The sequence below is a fragment of the Rutilus rutilus genome (genome assembly GCF_951802725.1).
Source record: "Rutilus rutilus genome assembly, chromosome: 9".
In the NCBI taxonomy this organism is placed as follows: domain Eukaryota; kingdom Metazoa; phylum Chordata; class Actinopteri; order Cypriniformes; family Leuciscidae; genus Rutilus; species Rutilus rutilus.
Genome location: NC_140223.1, coordinates 11,019,142 through 11,046,654, shown reverse-complemented (window position 1 = coordinate 11,046,654; position 27,513 = coordinate 11,019,142). Strand labels below are relative to the sequence as shown.

The 27,513-nt window shown below is 37.4% G+C and overlaps 1 protein-coding gene across 2 annotated transcripts in view; it reads left to right on the top strand.

Annotated features, from left to right (window-relative positions):
• The window catches only part of clstn2b (calsyntenin 2b), a 65,931-nt gene extending 42,891 nt beyond the window's left edge, over positions 1 to 23,040 (top strand). The window contains exons 9-17 of one of the 2 annotated variants that reach the window (XM_084419878.1): positions 5,108 to 5,270; positions 8,194 to 8,360; positions 10,769 to 10,917; positions 15,592 to 15,794; positions 18,356 to 18,526; positions 18,609 to 18,751; positions 18,844 to 18,961; positions 20,350 to 20,531; positions 22,304 to 23,040. In XM_084419878.1, coding sequence (XP_084276004.1) covers positions 5,108 to 5,270; positions 8,194 to 8,360; positions 10,769 to 10,917; positions 15,592 to 15,794; positions 18,356 to 18,526; positions 18,609 to 18,751; positions 18,844 to 18,961; positions 20,350 to 20,531; positions 22,304 to 22,471 — 1,464 coding nt within the window. In that variant the 3' untranslated portion in view covers positions 22,472 to 23,040. Of the gene's footprint in view, positions 1 to 5,107; positions 5,271 to 8,193; positions 8,361 to 10,768; positions 10,918 to 15,591; positions 15,795 to 18,355; positions 18,527 to 18,608; positions 18,752 to 18,843; positions 18,962 to 20,349; positions 20,532 to 22,303 lie in introns of those variants that run through there. The other variant, XM_084419879.1, reaches the window with a different exon arrangement.
• The last annotated feature ends 4,473 nt before the right edge of the window (positions 23,041 to 27,513 follow it).

The window sequence follows — 27,513 nt, the reverse complement described above, 5'->3', positions numbered from 1 at the left end:
TGAGACCCATTGTAACCAGGTATTTCAGATAAATAAGCACTAAATATTGTATTGTACAAATATTGTACAGTAAGTTTATATTCTTGATATTGCTCTTGTCTCTTAAGTGTTCAGAGTCACACTTTGTCAGGTTTGAAGAGCTAAACTTGAGGGGAAATTTTTTTTATTGTACCTTCTCGAAGGCCAGAAAATAGGTAATAGCCAGTCGCTGAAATAGGGGAAAAATAGATCGAAAAAAGACAAATAGACGATTCACACAGATGCGAGACACACAATAGCACTGCGGTAACTGTTAAAGTGTCCAGTGTACTTACAGCATTTGAACAATTGAAAAAAATGCTTTCTCTCTGCCTGTCTCGTTCTATCTCTCTCGCTCGCTCTCTCTTTGATAAATTGCCTTGCCATTAAGTGGACTTTGCTTTAGTACGGCAATAAGTCTTTCACCATCGATTTACTGAACACACACAGAGAAAATATCACAGTAAGGTGCTCTGTTCTCTAGGGACCCCGTGGACACGATGTGTGTTCGTCCTAGCATGGGTGAATTCGCGGAAGACACACACACAACACATATATATATAAAATCGTAAACCACAGTAATATGTGTGCTAGATGTAAAAAAACAGTAATTCAACTACAGTTCACAGGACTGAATGCCACTACTGCTGTCCACAACCACAAATGCTCACATTCTCACACACACAAACACAAACACACACACACACACACACACACACACACACACACACACACACACACACACACACACACACACACACACACACACACACACACACACACACACACACACACACACACACACACACACACACACACACACACACACACACACACACACACACACATCCCTGCAGAAAATCAATGTCTGCCCAGACACACAGAGAGAACCACAGAAAGAGAAGAAGTGTTGAAAAACACTGAATGGAATACGAGACGAATACCAATAGAGTATAAAAGTGAAATTTAATGAAAAATAAATCAATTTATTAATAATAATAACACAGAGTGATGACCTATGTACACAGAAAGAAGAAATGTATTAAAGAAAAATAGAGAAAAAATAACAGTCACGACGCTGGTCAAGAACATATTTTGCATAAAGCCCGTTTTTGTACCTTTTTTTTTGCATATTTCATAATTATCATCACTGTAATGAAAATAATTATTTATATCATTATTATATTTCAATATTTATTTTATTATTATTATTATTATTGAGTATATTTCAACAGCAAAGTAGGTATACCATATTTATTGCCTTTCAATAATAATTAATTTTATTTATATTTAAACTTAATAAGAAAACGATAAGATGCTAGGGTGTTTTAGTTATTTGCCATGGCATGTTTCTGCCATGGCATGGTTGCTAGGGTGTGGGTTTTGTTTTTCATCCATTTTATTAATTTCCAGGCAAACAAAATTTACAAGCCATATTAATGGCAATTACAAAAACATGCTGTAATGGTTTATGGCTGATATGAAGCTCACGACAACTGGGATTATTAGAGCAAACAGTCCTTTAATAAATTAATCCAAATGGCACAGATAAACTCAGGGAACAGGTATCACAACCACGTCACATAAGCAATACAGGACCAGGAAATAACTCAAACTGAGGGCTTGAGTACACAGAGCAAACAAAAGAGCTAATGAGTTCATTAACAAGACAACAATCAATAAAACACACTGGGAAATCAAACAGATCAAACAGGCAAACAGAAACAGAGAAAACAGAACGCACACGTAACATGCATTTTTACTGGGAAAATGCTCTCCGCACATATATACGTTCATCAAATACTTTCACTTCAAACTCACTAAATCCCAGCCTCAGCCCATTCAGAAATGTCGGTACTTACGGAAACATAGGAGCCTGATAAAAATGTTAATATTAAAGAAAAACGTTAAGACGGACTACATGAAGTCTTCATATATCCATTTATTAAAATGTGACCTGGACATATTTTGTGACATTCAACTCTTTTTATATGGTATTGTACATCCTTTCTCACTCTGAAACAGGGGAGCTGTGGAGGGAATGGGGCATTGTGGGAAAGGAAAAAAGAGGAGGGGGGGGTGCTTCGTGAGAAGGAGAAGACTGATGGTGAGATTTCAGGTGGAGGAGAAAAGATGTAGTGAAGATGAGAAGTGTCTGATGGTTTCTCACAGCCGTTTCGTGTGAGGGTGTAACAATCAGTTCCACTAGACTCTATGACCCAGACCGCCTGCCAGACACACAGATACACAAACACACACACTGTGTGTGACAGAGCGAGCAGAAACCGTCTGCTACTGTGTGCTTTTGAGTGGCAGTGGTCCAAACGGGCCAAACAGAGACAGATATTCCCCTCATCACTGCGCCATAGCACAACTAACTAAACACATTCATGACGACAATCAAGCATTTCAGAGTCATTAAAGCCTGTTTGCTAAGGCGAGGTTTGCTATTACTACTACTGATCATAGTTAGGGTTAGTGATTTGATCATTGTTATAACTACAACTTAACTAGTAAAAATGTTTTTTGTCCATGTAAATTAGGCAGAAATAAAATAAAACATAAATGTTAGATGAAAAATGTAACCTTAAAAATAGATTACAATTTTTAATTGCAATTAATCACATCTTTTTGTGCGATTAATCGCACACTTATGGTGAAATTAAGTATACACCATTCATCATTTAGTCATAATTTGCTATATCCAGCAAAGTAAACCATCAGATCGAAGGGGGATTCTCGTAAAACTGTATTTTCCGCTAGCTTTTTCAAGGTAAACGTAGGTGTCTTTCCAAAAAAAGACACCTGGAGACTCCAAAAGGACGATAACCAACTGATATAAGGAGTCCATATAATTCATAAATGTATCCAAACAAAAGCACCCATGAAAAACATAAAAAAATAAATAAAAAAAAAACACTTTTCAGAATTCACAGTAGCTATAATTATGTACAGTGCAACAGCAAATTACTTGTTTACATTTTAGTCAAGTGAAGTTGCGATACCGAACAGGACCGCATGTTTGTGCATCCATAATAATGGACTCAAGTCAAGTCACCTTTATTTATATAGCGCTTTATACAATAAAGATCGTTTCAAAGCAGCTTTACAGAGATAACAGGAAAATGATGCATTTCGGCTGTTGTTCAGCTGAAGTCAGTTCAGTGTTGATTCAGTTCAGTTGTAAAGATCATCAAATATTAAATCAGTTCATTTCATCTATAAAGCAGACCTGCAAAAGATGTCATCGTCTAGCTCAGTTCAGTTCTCATACAGCAGCGCCAGTACAGTCAGATTAGTAATATTGTTATTAAGCCAGAGGCGAGGCAAGAATTTTGAATTAATCCCATGCGCTAATGCATTAACGCTGACAGCCCTTAATTGAAATATAAAAATAAAACCTAATTCAAAATATTATTAAATACAGTATAAAAATTATATTAAAATAACACTGTAACAAACCCTTAACTAGAGATCAGAACAACCTTTTAAATTGGACCAAAACACCCTAGCAACCACAAAGAACATCTTAGCAACCACATAGCAACACCCTGGCAATCACCTACAACCCCTTTAGCATCATGCCACATGTTTTGTATGGGCAAACACCACTCTTCAGCCATTCTCTTCAGACGATCTAGTTATCTCTACCTCAAACTTTTGTTACATACCGAGGCCAATGGTTTTCTTTCAGTTCAGACCCTCATTCTTTCACGTCTTCTCTGAGCCTCTTCACACCCTAATGTCATCAATCTCTCCGTGACTCCCTCCACCAGTTCCACCCACCTCTACACCTCCCTCGCTTTTCTTCCTCATGATGAGCATCGATGGGATTGTTTAGGAAGAACTGTGTCTTGGAGAACGTAAGCCTATAGAGAACAATTATAAAAGAAAGACAGAATGGATTTAGAGAGAAAAGAAAGAAATACAAGGGATGAGAAAAGAGAGGAGATGCTACATAACGACTCCGTTCGAAAACCTAGTGAGCTGCCTACCTAGACAGCATATTTAAGTCATCATAAATGCACTCCACACACAATATCTGTTCTGGGGGGCTATATGGGGGACTTTTCCCATATCAGATTGAAAAGGCATTTATTTTCAATAAATATTAAGAAAATATGTGAAAAGTGGAATTAAAGTACCTAATGGTTATTTAATAATAAAGTGCTTATCGGGTAGGGTTAGGTTGTTAGTGTAGGGTGTCAGAGTTGTTGCAGGATGCTGAAGACGAGGACACAGGAACTTCAATGTAGTTGAAGTATTTACAAACTAAGCTTTCAGAAACATACAGGAACAAAGGAAAAACTCCAGGAATTCAATGCACACAACCACACATGGACGAGAACCGACAAACACTGAGGGAAAACACAGGGCTTAAATACACTGGGGCTAACAGGATAATTAACAAGGTGATTGACAGGACACAGGTGAAAGACATGACTAATTAGAACATAGGAGAAACTAAGTAACAGGACTAAACCAAAAGCACAAAAGACAGGGGAAAACTAGATAACATAACTAAACCAAAACACAGAAACGTGACATAGGGAGGGCTATATTGTCCCAATAAGGCAGGATTTATTTAATAAATGCAATCATTTACACTCAATATGTTATTATTGCATACGGTTTTATAATGTACCAAAATACTGAGGTGCAAATAGTATCTAACTACTATTTACACTTATTAAAAAAATAACAAATAAAAAAAGTGTAACATAGTGTAACAACATTTTACATAGTGTAAATAGAATCTATCGTTATTTGCACTTAGTGTATAGCATATATCGTTATTTGCACTTAGTGTATAGCATATATCGTTATTTGCACAGTGTACATGGCATATATCGTTATTTGCATTTAGTGCACATACAGTAGCTGCTGCCAAAAAAATTCACTGTGGCATTCTGCAGTCAAGTTACATTAAACTAATGTAAAGTCATTGTTTGAATTTTCTCGACTCTGAAGCAAAAAAAGAAAACAAAAGATATGTGGAATGCAAAAATCCTCCTAGACTGCCCTTATGTACAAAACTCATGCTGATATGGTGCAATTCTCTGTCTCTTTCTTCCTCTCTCTCTCTCAGATCTGTGATAAGGAGTGGCATTATTACGTCATCAGCGTTGACTTCCCAGTGGTGACTCTATATGTGGACGGCGTGACCTACGACCCTTACCTAGTGACAGACGACTGGCCCATCCACTCCTCTCAGATTGACGTGCAGCTGACTGTAGGAGCCTGCTGGCAAGGTTAGGGGGTGGGGGCGTGGCTAGCATGATTTGTGGGTGTGGTCAATGTGCATGTGACTTTGGTTCAATAATCAGGTCATTATCTTGAAAGTAGAAATGTAAATTCTCACAGCATGCAAATCCACAATGTACTAAACAACCATCTCTACTTCACTGGCATTCTTTCTTTTGCTTTTGAAAACTTATATTTCTCATTCTTTCCATCTGTTTTTTTTTCTCTCTCTTCAGCAGTCAGAACACAGCTTCTAACTAAATAAAAAAAAAAAAAACAGCTCCAAAAAAACAAAAGTTGACTTGACCTGCCCATGCTGCCTTTCTGTGTCTCTGAGGTTCTTTGTTTAACAATGAAAGAAAAATAAGAGAGAGACAGATCATTATAAAAAAAAATCACTTGTGCATGTGGAAGATAATCAAAGGGAAAGTGATGTGAGAGCTGACTGGACATTTGCTCTTTTTAAGATTGTTGGAGCTTGAGGGGTATAACGGTTTCTCATGGATCACTTCTGTGGTCACGGTTTTGGTTCAGTTTGTACAGCGCTTTGTATTCACAGATTATAGGTGATACAAAATGATAAACAATATTTTTAACACTGTATTAGGCCAACATGGAGATTTTTGGTCGAGGAGCTTATTGTTGTTAACCAACTAAAAACCATTTTTATTTTTAAACTATTATTAAAAATAGTTTTTGTTAATCAAAATATAGCTAAAATTAAGTTTACACATTATATGAAAATCTTAAACAAACTACTAAGCAACTAAAAAAATTAAGTTGAAGTACTAAAATGACTAAAACTAAATAGGAATACAACTAAATAAAAATAAATCTAGAAAAAATATATTTTTTAAACTAATAAAAATGACAAAAGCACATAAAAAAGACTAAAATTTAAAACTACAATTGAAATGAAAAAAATAATAGGCTAGCTAATTTAAAATATGAATACTATAATAGAATATAAATAATACGAATATAATACTGGTTTTTACCACAACATTTATGTGGATTAAAGGAACAGTTAATCCCCATAAAATCTACATTCATTTATATGCTGCAGATGCAACTCTTGATCACCAAAAAAAATAAAAAAATAAACAACATAAAAGCACCCATGCAAAAACGTAAGCAGGTTCCATCTTAAACCTTGACAATACCAAACGTGTCGGTTCACAAGTCTATTAATGACAGCGCAGACCTCCATTTCACTCTTCTCCTGAAATGTGCAGCACTGTGGCTCTATCAACACACTGATCTGTTAGAGAATCATAGCAAGGCTGATCTGTCTCAACCAATGTTGCTGTGACAATTTTCTCCCTAAACTACATCCATGTAACCCCCCCCCCCAACACACACACCCACATCAGTATGCCATCACCCGAGGCTCACTGTCACCTGATCACAAACACACTCAGAGAGGCTTCATTGCACACACACTCATCTCATACAGAGCAGATAGATGCGTGTAATTGCTCATTATCTCTGGCTTCAGCAGTGAATACAGGTTTAATCATATGATTGCTTCGTTTCAATGCAGCTTCTGAAGATCTCTAGCTAGACTGAAGCCAACATTTATTTTATATATGTGTGTGAGATGAATAAAGTGGATCTGTGTAACTATGGCTTCATCTGAAACTAAAGGCAGATACCCAATCAGTCAATAACTTTTTGATGGTGCCTCCAAAGATAACGACTTTATTACGTCTAATGATCTAGAACAAATAAAGAGAGCTTTAGACATAACAGGTCAATATTTAATGACTATTGACTTATTTCATACTACAAGTGGAATAATATGTTTAAATTTAGTTCAGACGTGCCTTAATCCCTCCCTGTAACTGCAGCGTAGTTCATTTTTATGCTATATATAAGGAATCTAGTTGACTAAGGAGAAAAGAAAAAAAAAGAAAAACTTGAATTTTTTTATTTAAAAAAAAGTTCAATACTGTATAATATGGAAATATAAAGTCTACGCTACTATTTATAATGCCAAACTCCCTCCCCAGTCCATGATTATTTATGGAAACTAGGCAGCAGAAATGGGCCAATCAGAAACCATCACTCTATTGACAACCATGAGCTCATTTACATACACTACTCGTCAAAAGATTTGGGTCGGTACGATTTTTTAAAATGTTTTTGAAGTCTCTTATGCTCACAAAAATACAGTACAAACAGTAATATTGTGAAATATTATTACAATTTAAATTTACTGTTTTCTATTTGAATATATTTAAAAATGTAATTTATTCCTGTGATCAAAGCTGAATTTTCAGCATCATTGCTCCAGTCTTCAGTGTCACATGATCCCTCAGAAATCAGTATAATATTATGATTTGCTGTTCAGTAAACATTTCTTATGATTGAAAACAGTTGAATTTCATATTTTCATATTCTTCATATTTTTCGTGGAAACAAAATCAGGATTCTTTGATGTATGAAAAGTTCAAAAGAACAGCATTTATTTATTTATAATATGTTATAATACTATAAATGTCTTCAATGTCACTTTTGATCCATTTAATGCATCCTTGCTGAGTATTAATTTATTTACAGTAGCAAAAACAGCCCATTTAATTATATTTGTCAGAGCATGGTCATGGAAAAGTCATATTATGTGTTAGAAGCATTGATTAACATTATAAGTTTAGGAGGTTTTTATTATCTGTTAGCATGTCTGGGGGTGTCTATCGGGGTGGTGTGGCGCAATGGATAAGACACATGCCTTTGGTGTGAGAGACCCGGGTTCGAATCCACTGTGAGACACCAATGTGTCCCTGAGCAAGACACTTAACCCCTAGTTGCTCCAGAGGCGTGCGACCTCTGACATATATAGCAATTGTAAGTCGCTTTGGATAAAAGCGTCAGCTAAATGAATAAATGTGTAAAAAAAAAATAAAAAAATGTCTATATTCATGTTTGCAGGTGGCGAGGTCTCTAAAGCAAAGTTTACACAGTATTTCCGAGGCAGTTTGTCTGGACTGACGATACGACCGGGGAAGACTGAAAGCCAGACGATCATCTCCTGCCTACAGGCCTGCAAAGAAGGGCTGGACATCACTTCACTGGAAAGCCTCGGACCGAGGATAAAGGTTTCACACGCACACAAAACTAACACAGTCTCTAAACTCAACATTACAAATCTGAACAAATGAGCTGCGCTTGAAGCCAGTGTGCAGTGCCAATAACAAAATGTTGCTTTTACTAGTAATTCAAGGTCACAGATTTGATTTCAAGGAATGCACACGCTGGAAACATTACATAGCCTGAATGCGCTGTAAGTCACTTTGCATTAAAATAAAAAACAAGTTACCATAGTCTATCATGAAACCATAGAAAAAAGTAGAAAATCACTATTTTGTAGGAAAAGCAGAGAGTGAGGAAGAGACGAAGAAAAGCCAGGAGACAAGACTTAGGGAGAGATATTTCTGTGCGCACATTCTCCATTTTCTGCTTTGCTTTCCTCTATTCTGTTCTTTTGTATTCAAGAAGCTCTAGGGAAAATTCGAGGATCAAATGAAAGCAGGTTTTACAGACAGAGAGAGAGAGAGACAGTGAGAGACAGACGACAGGTGTTCCTCCGCTCAGGTGATCTGATCAAACTATAAGCTTAAAGCAGGATCATGCTCCATTCAGAGACACATTGGTAATGCCTTTTAAATTCCAGCTCAGTTCTTGCCGTGCCAAATGGGATGCAGAATTTGAATTTAAAGTGCCCCTGCTAAAGTGCCCCTGTCCTAATTTAGTTTTAGAGGTCTCCTACAATAGATTTGCATACATCCGAGGTCTAAAAACCACTTTATCATAATTTCACATCATCTCATCTCTCAAAGAGTCTGAAAACGGTTAGTTTAAAGATTCAGTCTCTCTAAACCTCTTCTTTCCGAGAGCCTACTCTGCTCTGATTGGTCAGATGACCCAGTCTGTTGTGATTAGACAATTCTGCTTCCTCAACACTTGATACACAGCGATACAAACAGTTAGGCCCCTATCACACCAAACGCGTTTTTCAGGTTCGAAAACGCGAGGTGCACAGCACTGCCCCGATCACACAGAACGAGCAGTGCGCTGTGTTTTTTATGTTGCTAGGCAACCACTGAAACAGCTGTCCTGTCAGTCAAGTAAATGTCAAATCAGCCTTTTATTAACTTTATTTACTTTCTGTTAATATTGTGGTAGTTACAGTTCGTGAAGTCGTTAAGCTCCTGGTAACCCGTGAGAGCACCACAAGTTTATCCTCCGTCATCGCACTCTCCGGGCGACGTTCAAAGCAACTGTAGTTTTTATCACTAAAATGGAAGGCCCGCCTCTCCATTCATTCGATTGGACAGTGGGAAAAAAAAACGATGACGTTGCATGCTTTTTTATGCTCGGAGTTGCTTTTTTTTCAACTGCAAAAAGGCGAGGCTCCTGGGGCACATAAACAGCGCACAGAACGCTCACTACCATTGGAAAACATTTGAAGAAAGGCGCCTCGCACTGCAAAAAATGCGTTTAGTGTGATCAGGGCCTTAAGATGGCATTGATTTTACTGTATCAATTCCAGTGCGAGTGTTATCCTTTGGAAGTGCATCAAAGTGGATTCGCAGCACTGAAAACAGTGTCTTCTCGACATGTCCACAACAAGAACCAAACTCTTCCAGGTAAAAGTAAAAGAAAACGTTGTTCGCGGGCAGACAATGAAGACCATAGGCTGGCATTATACAAATTTGTTACATTGTTACATATGTATGTAACAGGAAGTGAAACCGGAATTACTGACGACTCGTTTCAGCAATTCAGAATCAAATCTTTCTATTAGGAAAAAAAACTTTCATGTTGTGCAGTTTGATCTTTAAAACTTTTTGCAGACCTTTTACATTCACGAACAGCTGCGTTTCAAACTGCATGAAAGGTAATATTTGAAAAAGCTTAATGGGGCACTTTTAGATTAGAATTAAAGATTGAATGAAATTCAACAGCTGCAAGTGTAGTTTATCATAGTACATTTAATTCTCAATATGAATCACCTAAGGACAAACCTGTCAACATACATAAAAAATTAACTAATATTTGAAATTCCACCTACAAGGTTCCCACATATTTTGAACAATGAATTTCCAGACTTTTCTTGGATACAGATCAAATAATTCTAAAAAGGACCAATTCATTTGACTGATTTACTGACAAATCAGACATTACTGTGTGAAGAACCACAAGAACCATATTTAGCCATTCAACTGATTTAGAGCAAAACATAACTAGAAATAAATTTCAAAACGCATTCAAAATAAATATATATTATGTAATCGTTATGTTTGTTATAATTCCTGTACTGAATTTCTTTGAATTCTGTAAATTCCTCTTCCATTCATTCATTCTAATTCAATTCAGTACAGAATGTGAACAGTTAAATTCAGATTCACACTAGATTGAGACCTATTTCTTTGATCCAGATTTTTGCATAAGTCTGCTTAAAGCACACACTTTAAATGTCTGTTTGTGTGTCTATTTCTCCCAGTTCCACTTGAATCCCGCTCAGTCTCTGGTGGTGATGGAGGGCGAGGATCTGGAGCAGATGAACGGCGCACTGAGGAAAGTTTCTTACATCAACTCTCGGCAGTTTCCCAGTATGGGAGCGCGTCACCTCCGGATCTCAACGGCAGTGCAGTAAGATCATAAATATTCATGAGATGTCATCTCTGAACTAGAATACTAGAATGTTAGCTCTGAAATATGGCATTATGAATGATCAAACCATTTATTTCAACGTTACACAGTTGTGATTCACATCCGGGAGGCATACATGAGCTTAATTTTAATTTGCTTCGGCTCAGGGCTGGAAAAGTTATTAAAACTGAATCATACTGTGAAACACAATAAGCAGAAGCTGTATTGTAGGAAAATTAATACAGTATTTGAAACTAGATTTGCACTTTTCCCGCTAGATTGCTGCCTGCTTACTGTGTAGTTCAAATCCTTAACCCCGAGTACGAGCGACACCAACCCTTTTTTGTAACCTTTTCACTTTTTCTGTTTTTGTCTAATTCATATTCTATGCTTAGGGAGGTTTAATTTTTATGTACAGACAGGGAAATGGAAAGAGAATGACAGAGAGATTTGTTTTTTGGCGCACACGCGCACCCATCGGCACCCTGTGATTATTCAGAGCAGAGCATGAATATGCATGAGCCCCTGGAGGATTATGACCCGCCCCTCTGAGCTCCGAGACAGGCAGTGGGCGGAGTCTTTTCGGCTAGATCTGCTGGGAATTAGCATGAAAACACACACGCACATACTAAACACACACAATAAAGGCAATCATGCAGATCACAGACTTATATTAAGACATGAGACACGACCGTGTGTTGTGTTTGTTCAAGTAATTTACACCATTCATTTACACTTAAAAAATAACACATACCTTGCCAGTGAGAAAAACATAGCACAGCAAATTATATTACTCAGAATTAAAGCAACTTGCAGGGAAAGTAATGATTGAAAGTAGAGACTATAGACCTATGCGGACTGTATTTGTTTTGCATGGTGACCCGAGGCATTTACATTTATATATTTTTTTACAAACACTAGGGGCCAGATTTACTAACAGTCTGCGCCAGCGCAAATCCTCTTTTGCGTTAAAAAACGACTGTCGGGATTTACTAAAGACACGCAGTGAAAAATTTGCGCTGAAAAGGTGTGGACATGGTTATTTTTGCAGCTGAACTTATTGTATAATTATGCATTTCCCTTTCAGATGCAAAATTTGTGGGAAAAGAGTATTTAAATGAATCATGCAAGGTGATTTACTAAGGTTTGCACTGGTCAATTTACTGGTATATATGGCATTATTTAACACCCAAAAAATGTAACACTGATATTATAATTCTGGGCAATAAGCTAATAATTATTTTCATATTGTAACTAAACAGAAAAAAATCCATGCTTTGTCTAAAAACAATTACAAATATTATAAAACATACATTAAAAAATCACATATATTATTTTATAAAAAAAAATATATATATATATTAAAATAATTTATAATTAATTTAATTTTACTTACCAACTTACTGACATCATTCATTTATAATTTTTTTTTTTTTTTTTAATCAGCGGATTTCCTTGAACTTTAAATATAATTAAACGGGGAAGAATCATAAAAAATAAAAAAAAATATTATAAATATAAAATAAAGATCAACTCTGTTGCATTGCACTTTCACAGCGCTGAACAAAATGCTTAATCTAACTTATTCGATTCGATTCTTATAAAAGATTTTATCTTGTGTTCATAATCATTGAAAGCAACAACAAAAAAAATACAAAAAATAAAATGAAATAAAATTTGATTAATTGCCCAGCACTACATGCAACACAACACAACATTATAATTTACAATATTAAAAAAAGATATTTATTTTGAGACTTACAAAAGATGACATTTATTGTAAAAAAAGGCCATTCAATTATTATTAAGAAAGCTTAATTTTAGGTGAACAATAGATGAAGGCAAACAAAGGCAAAGGCAATCTAAATGTAAAAAATAGAAGTAAATCAGCATGCTCAATTAAATATTCAATATCGAACAATAAAAACAGTTCTCACTTGGCTTTTCTCAATGCCATGATGGAATATGCTCATTAGATTACACAGATCTGAGGCAGACATTTGAATGCATGAAATTTCATCACGGAAAATCCATGCAAATGTTCAACACACATCACCCTGAGAAATAATTAACATAAGAATAGGGCTAAAGATGTCATATAGCACGCATCAATATAGCTAGTTTGTTTAGTTATCACCCATTAGTCACATATTCTAAAAGAATAAGTAAAATCACATTATAGTATAAACCTACTGTATCTTTCAGCAAACCGCTGTTTCACAATGAAATGTGGATTAATCTTTTCAAGCCTCAGTGTATCTAAACCTTTAGTCACAGATGGTTTCCTCCATTCATTTCCTGTCTTGATGAATGTGAGTTTGTTTGTGTCAGGATTAAAAACAACATCTTTAATTAGAGAGGGTGGAACGTCCTTCCTGTCGTTCAGCGCTGAAATCACTAGAGTTGTAAATTAATTCTAGTACACACCGTTTGTGTTTTGCTTTTAAGCTTATTAAGTCCAATTACTGCGAGATTCAAGAAAGCTGAAGTGTTATTAATTCACTCCAGGCGTAGTTTTCCCTCTTTGTTTTAAGTTATCAGCTACTGCAGTCTCTGTAATGAGTTGGGAACAGCTCCAAGTCATTTGTTTGCACTCTGCAAATCACTGTCTAATGCGTCTTATTATTTATATTGAAGTGGAGATGTCTTCACCTCTGAATGGGTGTTTGCAGGAAATATTTCTTACTTGTCATGAAAAGATATTTTGCAATATACAGCCAAAACATTATGACAACCCGCCTAATATGCTGTTGGTCCTGCCAAAACACCACCGACCCGCAGAGGCATTGACTCTACAAGAGCCCTGAAGGTGTCCTGTGGTCTCTGGCACCAAGACTTCAGCAGCAAATCCTTCAAGTCCTGTAGGTTTCGAGGTGGAGCCGCCAACTAGTTAGTCCAGCACATCTCACAGATGCTCAGCTGGATTGAGATTTGGGGAATTTGGAGGACAGGGCAACACCTTGAAGTCTTCATCATGTTCCTCAAACCATTCCTGATCAATGTGTGAAGTGGGGCAGGGTGCATTATCCTGCTGAAAGAGTCCACTTCCACCAGGGAACACCATTGTCATGAAGGGGTGTACCTGGTCTGCAACAATCAGTGCGTTTACATGGACAACAATATTCCGATAAGACTCTTAATACTTAATACTCTGATTATGAAACTACCATGTAAACAGGGATTTAGGGACAGGGACCTTAATCTGGCTAAAGTCAACAAATCACATTATTAAAGTGCATTATAGACATGTACACACCATAATCACACTATTAACGTTGTGTGGGAGTTTTCGACGCATTTTGCGACAGAACACACACACACATGACATGGCAGCTGTGGTCAACCGTTTGAAGGCAAATAAGAGAGTATGGCTTCAGAATTTGTAAATTTTTGCAGAATTTGTAGCCCTCCTCTATTTGCACGTATAGCATGACAAAATAATTAACTGCACTTGAAGCTTTCGTAAAATGAAACACCCAAAACTGTATATATGGTACTATAACAAAGACAAACTGTTGATACGGAGAGAACATCAAAATGCGTGCCATGGTGACGCAATGACGTGTGCCATTAATCGATTTATGGTCTATAACATGTAAAATGGGAACATGAAAGGAATATTCTTAAAGCAACTCATGTAAACACCTTCATCAGAATATTGTCTTATTCAGATTAAGGTCAATAATTAGATTACTGCTGTCCATGTAAACGTAGTCAATGTTTAGTAGGTGGCACTTGTCAAACTTACATCCACATGAATGGCCGGACCCAGGTTTTTCCCAGCAAAACACTAGAGCATCACGCTCACTCAACCGGCTTGTCGTCGTCCCACAGTGATCCTGGTGCCATCACTTCCCCAAGTAAACGGCGCACACGTACACGGTTGTCCAAGTGATGTAAAAGAAAACGGGACTCATTGGACCAAGCAACCTTCTTCCACTGCTCCAAGTTACAGATCTGACGCTCTCGTGCCCATTTTAGGCTCTTTCGGCGGTGGACAGGGGTCTTCATAGGCACTTTGATTGATCTGCAGCTCCACACGCTGTAAAGTGTGTTGTGACACATTCATCCCATAAACATCATTAAAAATTTGTATGACTTGTGCCACAGCAGACCTTCTGTCGGCTCAGACCAGACAGGATTATCTTCATTGCCCTCGTGCATCGATGAGCCTTGGGCGTTCAACACGCTGTCACTGGTTTGTTGTTTGTCCTTCCTCGGACACTGTTGATAAATCCTCACCACTGCTGACCGGGAGCAACTCACAATCCTTGTTTCAGAGATACTCAGACCCAATCGCCTTGCCATAACAATCTTTATTCCTGCTCATTTCTCCTGCATTAAACATGTTGATCACGAGAACTGATTGTTTGCTCACCATCTAATCTACCCAGACCTCAACATGTGGCCTTGTTAGGAGACTATCAAATATATTTGTATCACCTGTGACTGGTCCGAATGTTCTGGCTCATCAGATATGCCGACTGTGTGTCAGATGTCAGATAAAGCAGCGAGGGTCAGACTGTAACTTTTGTAATTGAACTCATGCAATATGTTGCAGTTTCTAATAAAGTCACTGGCAATGTGGCTGTTGCATTAATCTACAAATATAGAGTGTGTATCTAAAATAACGCACAAAATTGAAATGCAAGGTTGTGTTTGTGATCTCTGCAGGTGTTTCGGAGAGGACGTGTGTATTTCTGTCCCTGATATTGAGGCAGCTGTCATGGTAATGCAGCCCAGTGAACCACGAATCACAATCACTGGGGCGGAGCACATGACCATCCCCGCCTCCGACCTTGCCCTAGGCCTATCCCTGTTCAGAGATTTGCATATCATCAGCACAGTTACAAAAAGTGACGGACCTACAAACACAGGTACAGAGAAAATTGTTTCTAGAATCACCTTTCTCCTCTTAACAGTATATAATTAAAATTCTGTCATCATTTACTCACCCTCATGTTGTTACAAACCTCATATTTACATATTGTTCTGCTTATTAAAACCCACCATATTTCATATACCAGAATGAGATTTGATAGGGCAACATTTTCAGCAAATAGCGTGAGAGAAGACTTCAAATATAGCTCACAAAAATGTATGGTGCTTTATCATCATTTTAGGAGCTTGACCGGATATGACAAAGAGCGGCAGCCAAGCATTCTGCTAAATCTTACCTTATGTCTTGCTCAAAAGAAAGAAAGTCAATGACATGAGGTTGAGCAAATGATGACAGATTGTTCCTTTTTGGGTGAACTATTTCTGCAACAAAAAAACAACCCACAAACAATGCCCCAAATGCAGCGCAGAGCACGTTATTCACTGACATACGGCACAGGTGTCATGCTGTTCTGGTGGCAAACAACAGAACAACAGTAAATGCAAAAAAACATGTTAATAAATCATAAAAGACAGATGCTCACTGCTCCCTCCACACTCTGAACACAAGACATGAGTCTTTCATGAGGATGCTTTTCTAAATCTGAAACACTGCTTCCTTCATTATCCTTAGGGCTTATGTGTTTATACATAAATTTTCCTTGCTCTTTCCTAATAAAGTTTTAAGCACTATGTAGACATACACTACTGTTAAAAAATGTGGTGTCAGTAAGATTTTTTAAATGAAATTAATACTTTTATTCTGCAAGAATGCATAAACAGACATTTGTATTGTGGCAAAATATTTATGCTTCAAATAAATGTTGAATCCTGAAAAATGTATCACAGTTTCCTCAAAAATATGAAGCAGGACAACTGATTTCAATATTGATTTCTTGAGGATCAATTCAGCAGATTCTGAAGGATCATGTGACTCTGAAGACTGAAAATTCAGCATCACAGGAATAAATTATATTTCATTAAAACATTAAAATAGAAAACAGTAATAATATTGCTGTTTTACTGTATTTTTGATCAAATAAATGCAGCCTTGGTGACATAAGAGACTTCTTCCAAAAACGTACTGACCCCAAACTTTTGAACGGTGTACAAGGTTCAAAATACAAATGTACATATTAACATATGACTTGCAACATTTACATATCAACACCTATTCAGTATTCAGCACTGTGCCTGAACTACACTGGTAGATGATGGTTAGCCAATCATAATAGAGGTAATTTGCATACAGAAGCCTAAGTGAGATATTAAAGGTAGGGTAGGTAATCATTTTTCTAAAAAAAAAACATTCCAAATTTGTTTAAACTGTCTTTATATACCAATACATAATTAAAATGTAAGTACTCTGAAAAAGAAAATATAAAAATCGAGTGACTGTAGACCTTTTAATCTGCAATAAACACAGCTCATTATTTCCATTCACTCCACCCCCTCCCTTCTGAGCTCCTTCCAAAGCCACGCCCCCAAAACACATGAACGCGCGACGCCAAACGCTCAGGCTCAGCTGGAAGACGCATTTATTACCTGAGACGAGTGGAGAGGAAGGAGTGCAGTACATACAGTGACATCATGTCAGAATCACATGTAATAAAATACCTAACTTTATCACTATGAATATAAACAAATAAGATTTCTTTTAGTACTCACTATCAAGCTAGCATATCGATAATGGTAAAGTTTAATTCGGTAACGAGCTATATTTATAAGGCAAAACTAAAAACAGGTTGCATTGATACACGTTTTTCCATTACCATCAGTTACACTGTGATGAAGGTGAATTTCGTGTAAGATTCATAACATATACGGTGTTTTGCATGTAAGAGTTTCCATGATGAAAACATTGTTGACTCTAATGAAGACTAACGTACACTCCGAGTCCGGAGACAAGTACCGCATCGTCGGTTCGAGGACAGGTCCGGGGTTGAGGGCGAAGCAGAGGAGGTCGTTCAAGAGTGCGGGCAGGGTCCGAGGAAGTAGTTTTTGCCTTGTTTGCCTTCGCTGACTGCATATGCAGGTGCTTTGAGCTGAATATTTCCGGGAACGGTGACATGTGATGAGTGCACGCAGGGCAGCGCGCGCAGTGGGGCTCGGGGCGGGCACGAGACATGAAGGCATCTGATTGGTTCTTTACATTCGCACCGAATGGCAGTGATTGGTCAGAGTTTTTACTGTCCTGCAGCTGCTACAGAGGTCTGATTTTTTTCATTCCTTTTTCTAAACACATAATGTATTGACTACTCTCAGGATGGAAGGACCATTTCACCCAGTATTAAAAAAAGTGTTTCTGAACAGGATTACCTACCCTACCTTTAAATGCTACACAATTTAGGATAGGTTCATTAAAAAAATACAAAAATACAATAGTTCAAGCCAAAAATAAAAAATGTAACAAAAAATGCATCATATATGTATTCCAGACGGCTCATGCACTATATATCTTATTTTTGAAAACTATGGGAATTAAAGCAGAGAAAGATCGATTTCTTTTCATTATTATTCATAAACCTAACCCTTGTGTTTCATCTTTGTATGTGTGCAGATCACAGGTCAATTGTATTGAAGGAAATCACACATAATCTGGACTATTGTGACATCATGGTCTTGGGGGAGGAGTTAAAGGCGGGGCTAGAGAGTCTTGAACTGCAACACAGTGTCTTATTGGGCAAACACCTGGAATACGCCAACTCTAGCACCGGCATGTCCATATATGGTAAAGACACAAATTCTACAACATACTATTGTCTTTCTCAATACAAAGTCCTTACATTTTCCTTCCTCTACATCTGTTTTAGGTGTAGACTCTATTTCTCACTACACAGAGGTGATTCGACAGGTGCGTTATCAGAGCCGCCAGGCTGTCGATTCCGTCCGCACCTTCAGACTCACCTGTTCTGAGCTCAATGGACGTTACACCAGTGATCAGTATACATTACAGGTGAGAATCAAACAGAGAATGTTTTTGCATCCGCACTAAACCACAGCTCTAAACTATGAGCTAAAGTTGCTCTCTATCACTCTTTCTCCGAGGTCAACATCCTTCACAGTGAGGAAGCTGTGGAACATGTCAATCATGATATGGCCCCGCCCAAATACATGCAAATTATTCATCCTACAGTCATTGAATCTAACAACTACTACAGTTTTGGTGAGTGTCTTTAATTGGGTTCATATTGATATAATAAGGTAAATATTAGAATAAAAAGAATTGTTAATGGAATCAAAAAGGCCATGTTTACACCTGGTGTTAAAGGGATACTTCACCGATTAGCATTAAGCTTTGTATCAGTAGAAACCCGGTAGTATTTTCGAATGACCGTGCTTCCCTCCCTCATGTCCCCCTGAGACGAGAGATTTCTGTATTGTGTGTCTGGAAAAAAAACTCTGATGACGCAAAAATCGTCATTTCGCGTCATCGGAGGCTTTTTTGTCCAGAGGCGAGAGACTACAGCCAGTAGGAGGAGCTCGTTCCGCATGTTTTCAACCCGCCCATAGGGGGATCTCACGATAAAACGGTGTCTTCTCAGTTTCGAGTCGACTAGTAGCCTAGCTGTATCATTTCTTCTGACACTGCCCTCTGTAACCGGTAGGCGTGGCTTGGGAGTGGCCTCGTAGGGCAGTGAAGCAAGTGCATTCTGGGAGTTGTCTTTCATCCACATGAGCCAAAAATACATTTTCTGGCTTTTCTCAGTCTAGAAGACACCAACTTCTAAAATAATTTCACATTTCTACTACATAAATGACTCAATTTAAATACACATTCATCTTTTCAACTGTGAAATATCCCTTTAAGATGGGTTTTGGTCGATCGGATCACAAGTGGACGGCACTAAATACAGGTGTAAACGGGGTCTAAAACTTTCTACCACTTCTAGAGGTAGTTAAAAAAAACATTCGACCGGATTGGTTTCGTAGTGTAAACTCTCCGCCTACTGACCTAATGCTTAAACATTATGGGACGTGCGCTAGCCAGACGGGATTTAAACTTTGTCGATTTAGGACCCAAGTTTGGTCTGAAGATAAAAAACATACCAAACACAATGTTCTCTCAACATTCCTGATTTCTAAGACACACTCACAACGTACGGCGTGATCTTGTGGCTATCAGAGCAGAAACTAAAGTTGCCTCCAGTCGAGTTCATATGTAAATTGCGCGAGCTCATTTTGTCCATTTCATCAAAAGATCTGAAAAAGCCCAAACATCTCCCCGCCCATTGACCCTCCCTCGAAGACATCAGGACAGAAGTGGTTAAAAGTGGACAAAAGAGACGGATTAAAACACCAGGTGTAAACGGGAATGTGTCTCCATCGTCTACTTGTGACCGACCAAAACGCATCTTAATACCAGGTGTAAACAGGGTCTAAGGAACCAAACTCATTAAGTAGAATTGATAGAAGAACTATCTCTGCAATGCATGGCTAATCGTATAAAACAGATTTTACGTTCATCCCTCACAACTTGGCGTTAAATTAATGATGACATCTACGCTAAAGTCTATAGGCTCTAAGATTCAAATGCGCTTATTGTCTTTCCAGTTGTGCCTGCCGTTACTACCGCAGTCTGTGTGGTGTGTATCGCCGCCCTGCTGGTGGTGCTGCTGGGTGTTTACCGCCTCAACCAACCACTAAACAAAGACAACATACACACACACACACTGCCAGAGAAACAAGTGGACTTTGACAGCTCCTCTCTCTCCATTACTGTCAACCCACTGGAGGTAAGACAAACCGTCTACAACCAACATAAGACATAATAATGTAAAGAAGCTGCCAAAATGTTGACGCCTGTCAAACTGTCACAGCATGCACAAGTCTCCATGAAAAAGAAAACTTGTTTTTACAGCTGACAGGGGTGTACAGCAAAGTAACACAGCTGAACAACTGCTCTGAACACTGTAGTTTCTAAGTTATCTTAAAGTTATGTGCAAGATCATCGAAAGTATCCAAACTGATGACCACTATTTTGCCATGAAGTTGGACATTTTTCTCATTCAGTATCTCTGTTGGTCCTGGATTGTAACAAACCGGTTTGGTAAATGGTTTAGAAATGGATTGTGATCCAGGACGATGATTGTTTGTCCCACAGTGTAATTTCAAGACCAACACAAAATGGAAAAATTATGGTTATAGAAATATCATAGAAAAACAAAATCTGGGTTACAGTGAGGCAATTTCAAAGGAAGTGAATATGGCCAATTTTAAACATTAAAACACTGAAGAGTTTCAATAGCCATATGACATTAAAAGTGTGTTGACATGATTTATAAAAAGATAAAAGTTGCTTACTAACCTTTTATGTGTAATGTAATTTCCTATTTTACAACATTGCCTTGACAACAGAAGTCTATAAACCCTAACATAATAGCTAACAGTAAAAAAATGTGTAATATCATTTAAATGTGTATTTTTTAAATTATAAGCTTCACATAAATCTTCAAAAATTGGCCCCATTTATTTCCATTGTAGGTGCCTCGTCGTAGCCTCGATTTGTGCTTTTTAAAGATGAGGAACATGTCTAAATAAATGTTTGTGTTAATTTTCACAAAATTCACAAAATCATTTTGTGTTTGTTGTTCCAAACCCATCTGACTTACTTTCTTCCTGAATGTTCACAACTGCAATTAATTTCCTTGGCTCGTCATCAACACAAAATCCTGTAAAAAAAATAAATAAAATAAAACATAGTGACAAAGTAGAATTGTTGTAATGGTTAGAAAATCAACCAAATCAATATTTTAATTAAAACAAACTAACAACTGAGAAAGAATAATGTTTAAGTGTTCGATAACCACATTTTGAAGCATGTTCGTATTACTTTTCTCTTACAATTAAAAAGTGGATGGGGACAATTAAAAAGTGAAAAAAAAAAAAAAAAAAACCACTAAAACACTATGAAATTAGTCCATAAGAAGCATACACTATTCCATGGCTGCGTCCGAAATCTGACGCTCCGGCGTCAGTTGTCACACATTTACAAATCCTCTCCCGTGGCCTCATGGGATAGTAAAGTGTTCATCATGTGCACACTTCAGAATCTCACCGGAAGTAGTAGGTCATCCAAATACTTTCTTCCTGAATTCTTACATACTACTTTTGTCAGATACTGTTTTTCGCCTACTATATAGTAGGGAAGTATGCTATTTCGGATGCAGCCCGTGTCTTTTTAAGTTGGATGACAACTTTATGTGTGGAACAGACTGACATTGATTTGTTATGTACTAAAAGTCCAGCTCGACAGCCGTAGTCACCATTCAAGTTCATTGTTTGGAAAAGAGCAGCTTGAACATTTACAGTAGCTATAAATATCTCATTTTGCGCTCCATGGAAGAAAAAAAGTCACATGGTTTCCAAAAAGACATGAGCAAATGAAGACACAATTTAAACTATTCCTTTCAGATCCTTTGTTCTTTTCTCATTTTTGTAAACCAATGCAAAATATTTCATTTGAATAACTATGAACGAGAGTAACCAGATAATCGGTTAATCCTAGAGCATTCAGGAGCTTCAGTCAGCAGAAGTAACCGAGGAGGAAGAAGATGAGGAAGACGAATGTGGTGTATCTAGCACCGAATCAGACAGTGATGAAGAGGAAGCTACCACATCTTTCATACATCATCAAACCAGGATTCAATGGGGGAAAGCATCATTACACTGCTGAAAACACAACGCTTTACCTGTAGCATTGCAGTGGCCTGCAATCGAAGCGAGTTTACAAGCAAACACTCGAAAAGACTCGGCTCTGATCCTTAGTGAAACTGTTTTGGTGTGAGATGACAAACTAATAAAAGTCCTGCATCCCGTCTGATCCCTTTACGCTCCCTGTCTCTATCGCTGGAGGACAATAACAGAAAGCACGAGACAGTGAAGTCACAGAACAAGACTTTCTCTGCGCTGTTCATCTCATTTGATGTGAAATGACCATCCTTTCATAAACACCCATGGATTTTAGCTCTAATAACTGACGGTGAAAAGGTTTTTTTTGTCGTAAGTCTCGTGCATTTTTATAAATCCATGCGTGCGCCCTTTAAATGTTGTCTTACTACTACTACTAGCCTACTCTGTGTAACATTGGTTGTGTGTTTTGTGTGCGAATGGTTTTGTAAATGACTGTTCACTCGTTATAAAGTGCGAATGGATGGGTAGTTTGTATATCTTACCGACTCTTTTGTGGTCGCTGCTGCACTTTCTGTACATGGGTCAGGGTCAATAAAATGGTTTTAAGAAATGAGTCGTCTCATTTTTACTCTTTCACATGGCTGTCAAATGTTTGCTGTACTAGAATTAAAACACATTAATAAAAAGTATCAACGTCGAACCTCAAACGGCTGCGAACGCGCACACACAAAAGATTTATCATACAATAGCGCCGTCTTGTGGTGTATCACACGAATCACGTTGATATAAACCTTATTTAGAGCAGGGCTCATTTTGCTTGCTTTAAGGTAATTTCATTATATAAATCGCAGCATGTTTCAGACAAATATTCGAATATTCAGACAAAAACTACAGAGATGTTGTCAATGAAAGAGTAATTTTATTTCTGTCCTTATACAGAGCCTATGGACAGCTTTTAGGTTGCAGAGAAATGTTTATTGAGACAGTTTTCACAAAAAGACACAAATAAACTCCCTAAAATTGAGGGCATCGTTTCACACTGACAAATGACGGTTTGTTTTTGTCACATTTGTCTCAAGCGTTCAGCACAGTGTAAAAGATTTGAAGTGATTCTGTTCTCAAATTTATAGCATAAAAAAAAACACCTCCACAAATTGTGTGGCATTTCTATGGAAGCTTGTTTCCACCACTGAATAAAAAATAAAAAAAGGTAATTGCAACTTTTTTATCTCACAATTCGGACTTTTTTTTCTCCGAATTGCTTGATATAAAGTTACAATTTCTGTGAAAAAGCATTTTTTTTCCTCAGAAATGGACTTTATAACTCTCAATTGCAAGTTTATATCTCACAATTCTGAGAAAAGAAGTCAGAAGCATCAATTTGAGTATTGAGAATCACCCCAATATTTAATTTATCTCGCACAATCTGAATGTATTTGGCATGAAAGTGAATGTTGCTCACTGTGACGACTTCTTACATTTTTTCATATGCGTGAGAAGGCTTGGCAAATGTCTAAAACTCTTCTCACATGGAGGGCAGTGGTACCAGTATGAAGTCGCTCGTGTGACTGTGACAAACTCTTGTCACATGCATGAACACTTGAAAGGTCTTTCTGCAGTATGAATCCTCTGGTGGCATTTCAAATGGACATCAGTAAGCTCTTCTCACACTCCAAACACACACGATCTCTCACACCGCTATGCACTTTCTGATGCCGCTTATAATGACACATCCGTGAAAATCTCTGTCCACAAGAAGAACACGCATAAGGCCTCTCGTCTGAATGAACTTTCAGGTGTTTATTATCGTACCGATTACCGTTCAATGGCTTTTCTCCAGAGTGACAGAGCAGATGATCACTAAGACTTGATGTACAAGAAAAACTTGCAGGTGAGCAGATTTTTGGCCTTTTCTGTTTGAGTTTTGCGGTTGCAATGTTCCTCATTAACGTCATTCAGTTTATGTTCTTGCTCATGTCTTTGTTTCACTTCCATCTAGTCTAAAATAAAAGATTATGAGGTTAAAATCAGTTCAAGTGAACCTGTTTTAACAGCAGAATAAAGCAACTCAGACAGCAACATAGTGTCGGCCCAGATCTGGCCCACATATGCGTTGAATCCATATGTACTTGCTGTCTGGGAATAGAGATCAGGTATATCCGATTTCTGTAATATCAAGTATATGATCTTTGATGTGCCAATTAATACAGTAAGAACTTATGAACAGATGAACTTATGCATCATAAATCTGTTAAAACTATAAGTTTTAATGTATCTCACCAGTCAATAATGAAGACTCAACAATGTACACCCACCTGTTTGTTCCTCAGTATCTTCATGTTTTATTCTGGATGGTTCTGGATCTCTCATGTCTTCAATCTCCTCTTTAATAAACTCAATCTTTAACAGTCACACAGATTTCAGCTGCTACACCTGGAGTTTGTCCTTCTCTTGTAGGATGATGTGAATATTCCCAGTATTCATTGGTGAATTGTTGTTGGAGGGGCACCAGATCTGAAAAATTCAAAGAGAAGATACTGAATTTATACTGAATTACTTCAATTACATTTAAATTAGGTGAACTAACATGTGTTTTCAGTTAGAAATATAGAGTATTTTGATACTGTTAAATATTAGTAGCAATTAAAACAAGGTTTATTTAATTCGTGTTCAAACTATGTCAGAACGTACAGGCCCATAATGTTTAATCGAGTCCCTGAAAAGCATCTTTGTCTCCAAAAGTTCCCGTTTTTTGCCATTTTGGTGATGTCTCAGATCTCCTGTAAATTGGCACATTAAGCGCATTTCATCAGACTGAGATAGTTAATAATAATTAATAATAAACCAACACAGATAAGTAACGCGTTTCATTACATTAGTAGTTAGACACATGAACTTTGAAGCTGATTAATGTTAAGTTCGGGACCATCTCTCACATGCAGACTGGAAATATAAGGCATCAGCTGAAAATATTCCAGTGTCACTTGCAGCTTTTATCAGTGTTTCAGTTGTACATATTCTCAGGCAAATCACTTCTCATTGCTGTGTTTATTATCACATGTCATTCAAAACCCACAAGACTTTCGTTCATCTTTGGAACACAAATGAAGATCTTTTCTTGATGAAACTCCATTGACAGCTTTGCAACTACCACTTTCAAGCCCCAGAAAGGTAGTAAGACATCACAAGTAATCCACGTGTAATCGTATGCGTCGTGGGGCTCTCGTGAATGCGCACTGGAGATAGCATTTTTGTAAATGAAGTAATAAATTATGTTTTTTTGGCTCAAACAAAGTCACTTCATAAAATTGAGGTTAAACCAATGGAGACATGGGTTCCTTTATGATGTCTTTACTACCTTTCTGGGGCTTGAAAGTTGCAGTTGCGACTCAATGGAGGGACAGAAAGCTCTCAGATTTCATTAAAAATATCTTCATTTAAGTTCCGAAGATTAACAATTTTGTCTTACGGGTTTAGAACGACATGAGGGTATGAGTAGCCTAATTAATGACAGAATTTTCATTTTTGTGTGAACTCTCCTTTAATTGTGTAAAACTTCCAGACAAATGACTCCCTAATGATACTAAAAATCCTACTATATTTTCTCACATTTTATTATACTAAATGTTGTCCATCATTTCCATCCATTGTCACCTCCTCTTGTTCGTCTGTCTTTTCATGGCCTTTCATCCTAAAACACCCAGTTGGTGTCAGAACTTTTATAGAATTAAACATTTAAAATACCAAAACACTTCTGTTCACGTGCACCTATAATCTCCTGATTATTCGAAAGACTTGTTTCATTCTTGTCCTGACAGAAATAACAGAGCCATCATGTTTAACTGAGCTGACACCGGGTCAAAACTGCAATGTTGAGAGAAAAACACGGATAAGACGGATCGGTGTACAAGTTGCATTTTATTATTACTCTCATAATGTAAAGTACCTTTAAGTAAAATGAAAAGTATGGGCTATATCGTAGGCTAATCCTGGAGCTCAATCCACACAACAAAAAAATCTGTAATATCACACTGATGGATTAGCGGTGGATCTTACTTCCCTTTCTTTATAATAAAAAAAAAAAAAAAAAAAAAACCTTGGCCTACGTTTCCGTACGAATTCACACGACATACCAACATCATAAAATAATTACGTTCGTCAATAATGTTGAGGTGCGGGCGCTTTCGAGACAGGCTTCGTGAAGCTTCGAAACCTTTGCGAATCATGTGTTTGTTTTGAACTAGTGATTCGGATCGCTGCAAGTGTCACGTGGTTTTAGTAAACGAGTCTTCATTACGTCATAACCCATGATGAGCCACTGATCTATCAACCAGCTGTCTCTAGATATGATTTACCTTTTCTCGGGTCATTTAATACATTTGAAGGCGTTTAATGACATTTGTAGGCTATGATAAAAAGGAAAGATTGTAGTTAAGTCTCCTAATTGTCTGATTAACCGCTTAAACAAACCCTACAATTTAATAAAAAAATATTATAAAGATGGTAGGCTATTAGATGATTTGTTAATTGCATTTCATATATTACACCTTTAATAAAACCTTTGGAAATGGTCTGTAGAAAGGTCTTTTTATGCATGTTTGGGCTGCACTCTGTATTTTGAGAAATACAATATATGATCTACATCGTTTTTTTATTCTAATATACCAATTTAAGGATGCAAATATAGAGATTAAATGTGAACAAAAGGAAAATAAGCGCTTATACAAATAAAATCCATGCAAAAAAAGTCCTCGTGAGACATGTACGGTGACCGGGAAGGGACATTTTCAGTTCATTATTTACTGTTGTCGTGACCACGACAAAAAACACTTTTATTAGTGAGGACACTGTCTGCATAGACTTCAATTGATTTTCGATCACATAACCCAGTGGTTCCCAATTCCAGTCCTGGTGACCCACTGCTCTGCACATTTTGTATGTCTCCCTTATTTAACACACCTGAACCAGATCATCAGCTCATTAGGAGACTCCATGAACTGAACTGAGTGTGTCAGATAAGAGAGACCTACAAAATGTGCAGAGCAGTGGGTCACGAGGACTGGAATTGGGAACCACTGACCTAAC